This window comes from Canis lupus, chromosome 1 (assembly GCF_048164855.1).
Source record: "Canis lupus baileyi chromosome 1, mCanLup2.hap1, whole genome shotgun sequence".
NCBI lineage: Eukaryota > Metazoa > Chordata > Mammalia > Carnivora > Canidae > Canis > Canis lupus.
Genome location: NC_132838.1, coordinates 52,400,787 through 52,413,120, shown reverse-complemented (window position 1 = coordinate 52,413,120; position 12,334 = coordinate 52,400,787). Strand labels below are relative to the sequence as shown.

Below are 12,334 nucleotides of genomic sequence, written 5' to 3'. Positions count from 1 at the left end.
GGGGCAAGAACAGATGCAGGTCATGCAGTCCCCTACCCCACGTGGGTCCCTAGGATCCTCCAGAAGGTTGGTGGCAGCAGCTTCCTTGGGGGAATCTGGGGTGCCTGGGGCCTCACCCCAAGCTGAAGAAGGACTGGTGTGCTTCTATGAAGAGAAGAGACAAAGAGACAGACACACAGGGACAAATGCCAGGCACAGATGGAGGCAGCAATTGGAGTGGTGATCTCCAAGCCAAGGATTTCCAGCCTCACCAGGAGCTAGGAGTCAGGCATGGCATGTATTCCTCCCTAGAGACTTGGACAGCATGGCCCTACTGACACCTGGAATTCGGGCTTCTGGCCTCCAGAGCTGGGAGACAATTCATTTCTGTTGTTTCTGCCTCTCAGTTTGTGGAAATTTGTTACAGCAGCCCTAACAAACTAATACACAGCTTTCAGAGCCGGATTCTGATTTCCTCGGTCATCACCCTGCCAGCTCATGTGTTTCCAGATACAGATGGACAACTCTAAGAATAATTTTTTCCTCTTGGCAGATGCAACCAGGAAAGTCTCCAGAGAACCACAGACACAGAGGCAATTTCTGATATGTGCCAGCCCCCAGTATGGATTTTTTTTTTTAACAAGTGAATTAGGTTTAAAAAACTTGAATGAAGCAATCTGAGTGAAAAGGAAATGTTTTCAGTAAGCATTTATAGATTTCAAAAATGGTAAGGCCATCTTACAGGCTGACCACATGCAAGGTGCCTCAGCGAGGGCAGAGAAGTCTTGACTTTTCCCAGGATGCTCTGTGCCCTGAGGCTGTTCTCAGATTACTGCAGAGTCATCGGTGGTGTTTGCAGATACATAGGCCCTTCTTTCACACCCCCTGAGATTTTGGAAGGTGTGCTTATAAAGAATGCTTGGAAGAAGAAGAGATGTTGATCTTGGAGAAATGAAGATTAAGGGGGAAGGAAGGTTTTATATAATTTTTTGAAGGCCTGCTCTTTGGGAAAGGGATTAGACACTATTCTGTGTGGTTTAGGTTAGACAGGTAAGTCAGAATTTTAGCCGCAGCTTTCAATTTAGTGTTGAATGTAGAATGGGTTATCTTATGAAATAGTGAAGCTACTTACTTAGGGCAAGACTGAATGAACAAGTGCTGGTCATGCAGACCGGGTTAGTGCATAAATTGCATATAAACACCTGCTAAGCATTTCATTCTTTTATGTATGCCACAGTCTGCACAGGAGAAAGAAAACCCAACATGAATGTTTTGTCCTTGTGGAACTTATTGTGGGATGTGGTAGTTGAGTAAATTGGAGACAGGTGCAGACTAAAGGGTCCCTATGTGTACCTGCCAGCTTTGTTATGATCCTAGGATTCTCTTTTAGGGCAACTAGTAAAATCTGAGCGGAGGGGAACTCAGGAGAGACAAGGTAGACGCATGATCATTCTGAATCTAACTTTCAGGAATGGAGGCGATAGTTCTAATGCATTCAAATGCTTTCAAATCTAATAAAACTAATGATTTCAAAGAAACTTTGAAGTAAATTTCTAAAATACAAGTCAAACTCAAAACTGGACAGAATCCCACTTGGGAAATTTAATCCCAAGATTAAATATAAACTCTGGGAAATAACCTTTATACAAGTCAATTACAAGACAAAGAACTGATGCCTTTTTTGATACACAATCAGCTTCCAAAAGTTCATCAACATTTTAAGGGACCATTGAGAACAGGTCCCATTGGGTTCACGGAAACATCTGGGAAGGTTTGAATCCGGTTGACGAGATCACTTAGGTGTTCATTAGAAGTGTTTTAAATGCCTACCAGTGGAATCCAATTGTATCTAGCTTTTTCAAACTACTTAAACTTCAGGGTCAAAGACTGTACAAAAACTCTGAAATTCAGCAAATTTAATGCACCCTTATAACTATATGTTATAACGTGTCTGAACTTGAATTGCAAGTTTTAAAATCTCTTTTTCATAGATTTTTATTAGTCTCCAGTGGCATACATCCTAGAAGTGCCCTAGAAAAACCTACACACGAGGGCCCATGTTGATTTCCACATCCACATAAACACGTTATTTCATTACTCTATTTTCACATGTTCCATGATATAAACTTATGGTGCTATTAGAATCACTGATGCCTGGAGTCTCTGAACGGTTTTAGGACTATTGGTGCAGTTGGAAACAAAGGAACCAAAATTAGGATTGCCTCCAGAAAACAGGCTGATTGGATAGCTCTAATCTGCTGGTGGAGCCCCATATTTTAGCTATAAATGTTTTAATGCCATTTACTGTTTCATGCTTCTCAAATGCAATACACTGCACCATTAATTTCGTAGTTTCATCTCTGGAAGCTATAAATTGAACATTTCTATTGTCTTAATTTCCTGTAACCTTTAATAACATTTGTGAAAGAATACAGGAAAGAAGAAATTGCTATTGTAGAAATTCTTCCTTCTCTTTCACCACAAAGCAGTGGCTGGAAAGACAGCATGGTTTCGACATGCAAAATTCATTTAGGAATAAAGAAAAGAAACTCAAACTTAGCTACTATTTGGATCTTCCAAAGAGGATACTGATCCAGGTTCCCCTCGTGTGGGCCCACTCAGGCTTCTCTTTTTAAAATACAACTTTCTCCAAAACATCAGTTACAAATTTGAGCTTAAAGACTATGCCAGAAGAGATGGACTTGAAAAACAGTTATATTTGTGGGTTTTAAAAAAGATTTTATTTATTTATTTGACAGAGAGAGCCAGAAAACACAAGCAGGGGGAGCTGCAGGTAGAGGGAGAGGGAGAAGCTAACTCCCCACTGAGCAGGGAGCCCAACACGGGGCTAGACCTCAGGACCCTGAGGTCATGATCTGAGCCTAAGGTAGACATTTAACTGACCAAGCCACCCAGGCACCCCTGAAAACCAGTTATCTTTGAATGAATCCCAGAGTCCTTAACTTATTGAGTCACCCACCTGGCATTTGGCAATTGGAGGCAAGATGAATCCTTTGAGGCAAAAGGATCATCCTCGCTGGGACAGGCTCAGAGGCTCATGGAAAGGCTAAGGGGATGAGTTACCCAGCAGGGAGCACAACACGTTCAATCATCTATTCATGTTGTGATATAATAATTTATATAGTAGTGCAATATTTGGATATAATATCATATGTATATAACATTGTACATGTATATAATGTATGACACATATGGCTATCTCATTTAAAGGCCAGGTTGTACATGAAGAACCTGTAGACATATTATCTTGAATTTTCAGTCACATCAACCCTACAAAAATTTTGTATTATATGTTAAAGAGATGATTTAGAAGAATTTAAAAGAACTATAAGCTCAGAGAGTTACATGATTTGCATCTTCTGACTCTAAGACGTTAGTCCACATTACAACTTTCATCTTTAGACTTCTGCGTGTTTATAACTTTTAAAATTTAGCCTAAAACCCTATAAAAATACTACTCATAAAGAGAAACACAAAGCCACTCTTACTCTCAGGACAGAAATAATATTGTGGTGCTTGCTATAAGTTTTAATACCTAGGTATAGACAATGGAATATTACTCAGCTGTTAGAAATGACAAATACCCACCATTTGCTTCAATGTGGATGGAACTGGAGGGTATTATGCTGAGTGAAGTAAGTCAGTCAGAGAAGGACAAACATTATATGTTCTCATTCATTTGGGGAATATAAATAATAGTGAAAGGGAATATAAGGGAAGGGAGAAGAAATGTGTGGGAAATATCAGAAAGGGAGACAGAACGTAAAGACTGCTAACTCTGGGAAACGAACTAGGGGTGTTGGAAGGGGAGGAGGGCGGGGGGTGGGAGTGAATGGGTGACGGGCACTGGGGGTTATTCTGTATGCTAGTAAATTGAACACCAATAAAAAATAAATTAAAAAAAATACCTAGGTATAGAGTGTAGATCGGGGTACAGATCGGTGCTGCCAGCACCACCTGCTCCTCCCCACCCCTCTTTGGTTCCCTTCAGTCCTCGGGAGGACTCCATGTCTGGGGCACCTCATAGTCTGTGCCTGCTTCAATGTTTGTCCAGCTCTTATCTGCTCAGCCCCACTGCTCATTTCCAACAAAGTCCATTTGACATTAAAATAGGATAGAGATTACAGAAAAGGAGCAGGCAGTAGAATTAAGCTCAAGCTTGCTCTTAAAAGGAACAGACAGAGGACAAGGTCATTAAGTTTGAAGGACTCCTCTCTCATTCTTCCTGCATTTATATGTGCTACTCATTCTAAAAAAATATTTTGTGGTGGGGCTTGAAAGAAGTATATTTCAATCTGAATTTAACAAGACACTGATTTATGTGAAAGTTAAGTAGGGAAAACACAAAAACCTGTGAAGTTGTTTCAAATACGTTGAAATTAAGAATGAATTTTTTTCGAATGCTACATGAAATAAATTTCTATTACAATTTTATTTATGAATATAACTGTTACTAAATACATCTGCTAAGATTAAGTATATATGGTTCTGTGAATATGTATATCTATAATTATAAAACAGAATTTATTAAACTGCTATTAATGTTAAATTATTTCTATGCTAAAAATATATTATAATTGGAAATCCTGTGTGATATGCTTCCTCTGGTAGAACTGGATCTATGGCAACATAGCAGCCTTGAAGAAGAGTTTTAAGTTTTATATAGCTAGAATGCTCCAATTTTGTAATATGACCCTCTGGAAATACAGCTTACTGCATTCTGGCATTGTACTGACAGGTTTCTAAGATAAGTAGAAAATGAGGCTGAAGCTAATATTTTTCCCCTCAAATGTCAGGAAGATATTAAGCAGAAAAATAGTTGAATATGGAATTCCCTATGTATGCATTTAAAATTGCTCCTAAATAATTAACCTTGTTTGGGACCAGTTAAGGCTAGTGTATAAATTCCCAAATTGATTAAATCTAAATGGGGATATATGCCTTAAGCCAATTACTTCTTTGGTTAAGCATGTGAACATCAGTGAGTTAAAGAATTAAATCAAAAGTAGAAAAAAGATGTGGAAACCAATTGCTTTTGTTTAATAAATTAGTGATTTATTTCTTTGTGGTGGTTGAACAGACCCTTCTTTACAGGTTTCCTTGAGGCTGAGGGAGATTCTCATTGTCTTTTCAACATGATGGTTTTTCTTCTTTTATATAATACAAGATGATGCTTAGATTTAAGCTGCAGATTCTACCGTGGGACATGAAAGCATTAGCACAGGATGGTAGTAGCCACCTGCTCCTACTCAGGTGATGGAGGGGGAATGTGTGTTGGAGCTTATGGTCTATGATGGTTAGGCACAGACACACACATTTATATATGAGAAGAGCTACAGAGAGGCAGCTTTCATGATGAAAACACAGACATAGTAATAGTACACTTACCATGGGTTTCCGCGAGGATTATTGAGGAGACTCTTGCTAATCACACACTTCAAAACTGTTAGCAACAGCTGAGACTTTTTTTGGGGTGGCTGCTCCTTGATTCTTTCAGTTTTAAGTAACCCTCTCTGTCATCTCTCTATTTCTAACACCTTTATCTCTGTCATTTCTAGGTTTCTCTCCAGTTAACTGGAGTCTCAATATGATGGACGAACTTAGGGCTTCTTTTATGAACCATAATAGAACAATGTGTACACGTTAGAGGCATTCTATAACCCCATGGATATTTGATGCTGCTATACAGTAAAAATATGAAGTCTGAATAAAAAATACTCACACAAGTGTTTTCCATAAAGTAGAAATGCTGTTATTAGAACTGTCAGTTTATTAAATCATAGGGGATTCACTAGCTAACAGCCAGTTTTTAGTTTTCTGAAACTTGTCTCAATGTCCACATTAAGTCTTTTCTGCAATTCAGGTATTTTGGAATGGGTATTAACTCACTCCATTATGAGCGTTCTTAAGCTCCATAACTCCAGGTGAAATCCTTTTTACTAAATACCTCTAATATTAAGTATGTAAGTAGGTCCTACTATTGAAAGACAGCTAAAGACTTTCTGAGGGTTCCATGATTTCCTAAAATAGTCTGCCTGAATAACCAGACTTTTAATAGCAATTTATGAATAATATGAAAAATAATGATTCCAAACAAAGCAGTTGTTTGTGGCAGGAACACTCAGGGTTTTTTTTTGTTGTTGTTGTTTGATTTTTTTTCTTGTATGTACATGAGCAGATCACATCACCAAATTTTCATGCAGTGTTCCATTAAATTAGTAAATTGCTAACTTATTTACATGACTGTCAGGAATTCACTTCAAAAGTTGACTTATGCTGTGCATATGAGAAGTATGGAAATTTAAAGTTAGCAAGATGAAAGAAAATTAGAGATCACATCTTTTCGAGAGGAGTAAAAGGAAAATCATTTGCAATGAACAAATATACATACACCGCCTGCCAGAGATCACCACAACTTACTAGTACTTTTTTTAGAGTAAAGCAGATTCAGCTGAGCTCACCAGTCCTTTCCAAAGCTTATAGAGCAATTAAAATGAATAAATGTATCAGCACATATATATATTGATAATCAGCACTCACCATCAACTAAATAGCTACAAATTATCTATTTTTCTATTTTTCAGAAATGAGAACATGTATCAAAACTCCCTAGGCCATATTTTAATAATATTGCTTTAAAAATTCATCTTAAACCAATTAATAGAAATTGCAATTTTAATAGAAAGTCTCTAAAGGTAGAATTACTACCAAGAGAAAGGACAAACTCAAAACCTACTAATGTATTCAAAAGACTATTAAAAAAACTTCACAATTTAATTATTGGAAGATTATAGAACTGCTTCAGTGCTTCTGTACTGAGTAAGTAAGCTGTACGTGTGAGGAGTAATAAATGAAATTGTTAATTTTACTGTTTCTCTGGGGAGTAGCAGGAGAAGGATGGGAGTTACGCTATTTAGATCTCCAAATGGATCTTGGTTTATAAGCAATAATAAATCCTAAGTGTGTTGCTAATTAACTCCACTTCACACCACTCCCTTTTTTTAAGGCTTAGAAGACATTTGACTCCTGGGATCACTCACCATTCATATTCTTAAAGATGTTCAGGATGGGGAGGATTTGACGGTAATAGGGCACCAAAGCTTCACCCACCATCTCAGCTGACACAACCAGATGCTGGAGGACTTTAAGGGTGACGCAGATGACCTGTCGGTTTCGAAGATTCAAGGCATCTGTATGGTAGGAAAAGGAACAAACCAAAAATAAAAAGCATTAATTTCTACAATTTCAAGGCGAAGTCGACTTATAGACTACTTAATTGAGCTGTACTTGGTTTAGTTGGCTGAACCTTTATTACTATAGTTTTAGTGATGCCCTGTAGCTGTTAATGTTATAAACAAGATCTTGTTTGTACATTATTTGTTTTTCCAGGCCATTCCTCACCAATCTTAAGAAAGCCACTCATTATCCTTCACAGAAGAGGCAGGCGATGGGCAAGTGGCATGAAAGAGGAAAGATCAGTCAGTGTCACTGGGGTGAAAGGGCACCATGAAGGCTGACAGACAAATTTCTATGCAACAATCCTTCCCAGTTAACAACTTCTGTGATCCTTAAAACCATTACCATGAAATAAACATTTATTTGGGAAGAACTGGGTGTGGTATGTGTGAGTAGAAACTATAGGTTGTAACCAACACTGACAGTGTTCCTGTAGAAGTGAATATAAAGTGACTATATTTAGATTCTCAGGAAAGCAGGAAAGAAAAGCAAATTTTTAAAGCTCAGAACTTTAGAAGACATCAACAGTAAATAAGAGCCCCAAAGAATACAAAATGGGTTTTAACGAACACTTCTGAGTGCATAGTAACAAGTTATACTGCAGAGATAGGATGGGGAAAAGTAAGTTACCTGGTTGTCCCCTCACGTGCTGGGTATGAAAGGTACCATTTGTTCCAGTGGGGAAAGCAGAGGACGAGGGATACTGATAATTGGCTCTATGAACTTGCTAACTCCCCTACATGTCTCCGTTTCATCAATTGTGGGAAAGTATTATTTACTGTCTAAAATGACCTAAAAGTTCCAAGATTGAAATAGAAGGGCTATAAAACATTTATCATAGAAAGTCAGCAGTGGTGACTGTTAAACTGATACCCCCACACTACTCTAAGAGAAAGTCAAAGGCTCTTACTTATAAGTTGTTCTGTCTTCTAAAGAATAGATTGGCTATGATTAAACTATGTGTCATTTGCGGAAGGACAAAAGGAACCAGGCTACCAAAAGGGATGATACCATGGTCAAGATATGTGATACAGTTCTGACATTATTCTTGAACACTAGCTCACATTTCCAATAGCCTAGATCTTCTAGCACCTCAAATTCAGTTTGTCCCAAAGATAAGTTTCCTCCATAAACTTTATATTTTCCTACATTCTCCATATTAGTAATGATACAACTAGATTCCCAGCCTCCCAAGTTCAAAATCTGTTTCTCACTTCTCACATTTCTCCTGCCACAAAGACATCTTGTTCTATTTTTGAGGTAACTCTTGAGTTTGTGTCCTCATCCCATCCTCGCCTCCTCTCCTCTAGTCCTGGGTCTCCATCCTCATCTCCATTCCTGTGGTCCTGTTTCTCCATCCTCACCTCCATTTCTGTGGTCCTCGGTCTTCAACTTCGCCTCTACTCTGCTGGGCCTAGGTCTCCATCCTTACCTCTACTCCTCTGTTTCTTGCCCCTGGAACCCATTGGAGCACTGCTATGTGCTCCTAGCAGACTCCCTTCTCTCTTTCTCTACTGCCCCAATCTTTCTTTTTACACGGCTGCTGGATTAACCTTCCTAGAGCATATTTGGTCATTTCACTGCCTGCTCAAAGAGTTCAGAATATTTCTCCACCTCTTTTCCTACAAAATAAAGTACAAACTAACCAGGCACAAAGATGACACCTGGGGTAAGTTTGAACCAAACTGAATTATCAGTTAAAAATCCAAGAATATAAGATATCATTTAGTCGTTTCACAGCTGTTTCCTCTAGAATTACTAGGAAGTTTTAAAAAATAAAATGTGGAAACTTCATTGCCTCCAGCCACAAGATGGGCATTGGGGCATGAAAACATCTCTGGGGAGCCCCCAACAGCTGGTGTAGTACAGACCGCATTATTGTTTGGTTTGAAAGTACTGATCTTACTCAACTTATGATGGGGCTATGTCCTGATAAGCCCATGTAACTTGAAAGTGTTGTAAGTTAAAAATGCATATTTAATACACCTATCCTACTGAATATCATAGCTTAGTAGCCTACTTTAAACTTGTTCAGAACACATATTAGCCCACAGTTGGGGAAAATCATCTAACACAAAGCCTGTCTTATAATGAAGTGTTGATTATCTCGTGTGACTTATTTAATACTCTACTGAAAGTGAAAAACGGAATGGTTGTATGGATACAGAATTGTGAGTGTATCAGTTGTTTATCCATGCATGGCTGACTGAGAATTGTGTCTCATTGCCACCTCCTGGCATCATGCAAGAATATTCTATCCACATATCACTAGCCCAGAAAGAGATCAAAATTCAAAACTCAAAGTTCAGTTTCTACTGAGTGCATATGGCTTTCACACCATCTTAAAGTTGAAAAATCCCAAATCAAACAATTTTAAGCTGAAGACTGTCTGTAAACACAAATGTGTTGAATAGAGATGGCTCAGCTTTAACTCAGGGAACCAATCTAAATATAACTACACAATTATGGAATTCCACTGCATGATGGTTTATTACCACAGCATTTAGACACTGCAGGCCATACCATGTTCTGAAAACAACTACAAATAGAATGCTATAATTTAGCCTAAAAGTTGTAGTAATAAGATATTCAGAAGCAAAGTGTCAAAGTACCATGGGAAGGTGGAAGGGAGAAGGGTAGAGCATCTCACAGAGTAGTAGGGGCTCTTTTTCTGGTTTTATCCCATCTAAAGCCTGTTCGGTTTTCTCAGGTAACCAGGCACTGAACCCTTCCTACTGCCCCAGCTCAGTTTAACAAAAGAGAGCTTGGGAACCTGCAGAAATGTTTTTGTGAGGATTATGGGCACTAAACGCTCTTGCAAAAAGTCTAGCAATGAAGCTAAACATGTTTAGGATTCAGAAGTGCATAGAGCTGTGTTATAGTTCAAGCACCAGTGCCTAATATACACTGAAGACCTCTGTATTACAGGAGTAAAGCAAAGCACTTCTTACATATACTAGTTTACTTAATACTCACTCATCAAATACTTATTGAGAATGTGTGTGTGTCAATCACTGTTTTAGGAACTGGAGATAGAGAAGTGGAGAAGACAGATATGGCCTTCATCCTCTTGGGCTTATAATACAGTATGGAAGAAGACAGTGGACAAATATTGCAAGTTTGATGAATATTCCTAAGAAAGATAGGATATTTAAACAGCAAATGAAAAGGGGCATCTAGCCCAGTTGAGAGAGTAAAGGCTCTTACACATAGGGACAGAGTCAAGGGATGAGTAGCTGTTATTTAGGCGAAGAGCATTCCAGGAGAGGGAATAGCATTCTAGAGACTGTCACCTCTTAGATAAAAGAGTTCTCCTCCTACAAGGTCGACTCCAGTTCAGAGGGATCAAGTTCTACTTAGCAATGTGGGAACAAAACTCCAGATAGCATAGAAACAGTCTTCTAAATAGTTTTATCATTGTGTAGAGCCCATCAGATAATTGCAGGAAAGATTTTTGTAGCCATAGTGGCTACTGAATACTGGATTTTCAGCTTTCCTCTTTTAGAATATCTATACCAAAGCCTGCAATATAATAGCCATATTCTAATATGCTAGTTTACCATGAATGTTACAGCTTGTCATATAGAACACATTGTTTAAGGAGTAAAGTTTTTATATATATGAGTACTAAGAACATCAAACTTTTGTTGGTTAGGTTTATGCCTATCTGTATAGATAATTGATCCCTTGGAAATAAACTAATAATCTCTCTCACCATGGATTGTAATAACAGCTATCAGGAACAATTATTTCATTTTACTGCAACCTTGATTGAATTAACATGTTCGTGATGAATGTTATTGGACTGACAATGACTGACAAGTGAAATGTGTGAACCATTACTCTTAATGGCATCTAAAATAGAACTCTGAGTCCTCCTAAATGACCAGGGAATAGCTCTAAAACCTCTGCAGTCACTGTGAAATAAAGCCAGGGTATGTACTATAAAAACCCCTTAACTTTGTCCAAGAGGGATTTTTTTTATATAGTTCCTTTCCACTTCAATTCCTCTATTTTTCTTTCTCATTCTTGAGGAATTAAGATATACCATTAAGTTGGAAGTCTTTTTGTTCTTATCATCCCAATGGAATTAAATAAAAAAGAGGGCTTTTTTCTGAAACAAAGTTCTTTTCCTTTGAAAAAGTATGTTAACAGATATAAAGAATATGATTCTGTAGTTTGAAAGAGCAGAAATGTGTTTATTCTTGTCTTGATGGGCCTGAAATCTATTGTCAAGACATAAGTGAGGACTTTGAACTCAAGATTTAAGATTTTGAAAAGGGTCTGACATGAGAAATCTACTGACATTATAGATCAGCCAGTGGAACCTTTCTATTCAGAAAATTGGATTTCTATTGTACTGCTTACTTCCTTCAAGTATAATCAACAAGATAGAGCTTCCAGATATATAGAAATTGCTGAAGAATAAGGAAAGAATAATTTAAAGTCAAAGAGGTAAAACTTATTCATCTTAGATGGTTATGTTACATGTATGATTTTTCTTAAGCATAAAATCCATTATTGCTAAATTTTTGCAAAGTGTGAACATTTTCTACTATCAGATATGATTCACACCTGGAGAATCAGGAAAAATTGAAATATTTCTACTCCTTTTAAAACTGGAAACACCAAACAAAATGCAGAAGCAAACAATAAGGTCTAAAAAATATTTTTGACATAAGCTATATTAATATCCTTGATATACAAATAGCTATCACAAACCAATAAGATTGAATTTTTCTAACGAAAAAAGTGGGCACAGAATACTGATAATATACAAATTAATAAAACAAATAAATAATTAATATTCCAGTACGTTCAGCTTCATTAGTAATAAAAATAAACACTATAATTTTGAATATCATTTAACAAAAAGTTTTTTGAAATGTAATATTCAGTGTGGACACAGGTTTGGGAAAAGAGGCACTCTCATAGATACTATATTATAAACCCTCACCACCTTTTACAGCAATATAGTAGTCCTCTCCTTATCCATGGGGATATGTTCTAAGACCCCCGGGATATGTTCCAAGACCCCAGGTAAATGCTTGTAATAGCAGATAGTATCAAAGCTCACATATGTCATGTTTTTTTCTAT

At 37.5% G+C, this 12,334-nt stretch overlaps 1 protein-coding gene across 4 annotated transcripts in view; it reads right to left on the bottom strand.

The window, feature by feature from the left end:
* PACRG (parkin coregulated) overlaps window positions 1-12,334 on the bottom strand; it is a 517,537-nt gene that overhangs the window by 194,263 nt on the left and 310,940 nt on the right. For 3 of the 4 annotated variants that reach the window (XM_072830104.1, XM_072830119.1, XM_072830109.1), the window contains exon 4: window positions 7,041-7,190. In XM_072830104.1, the coding sequence (XP_072686205.1) occupies window positions 7,041-7,190 (150 nt within the window). Of the gene's footprint in view, window positions 1-5,033; window positions 5,195-7,040; window positions 7,191-12,334 lie in introns of those variants that run through there. The other variant, XM_072830125.1, reaches the window with a different exon arrangement.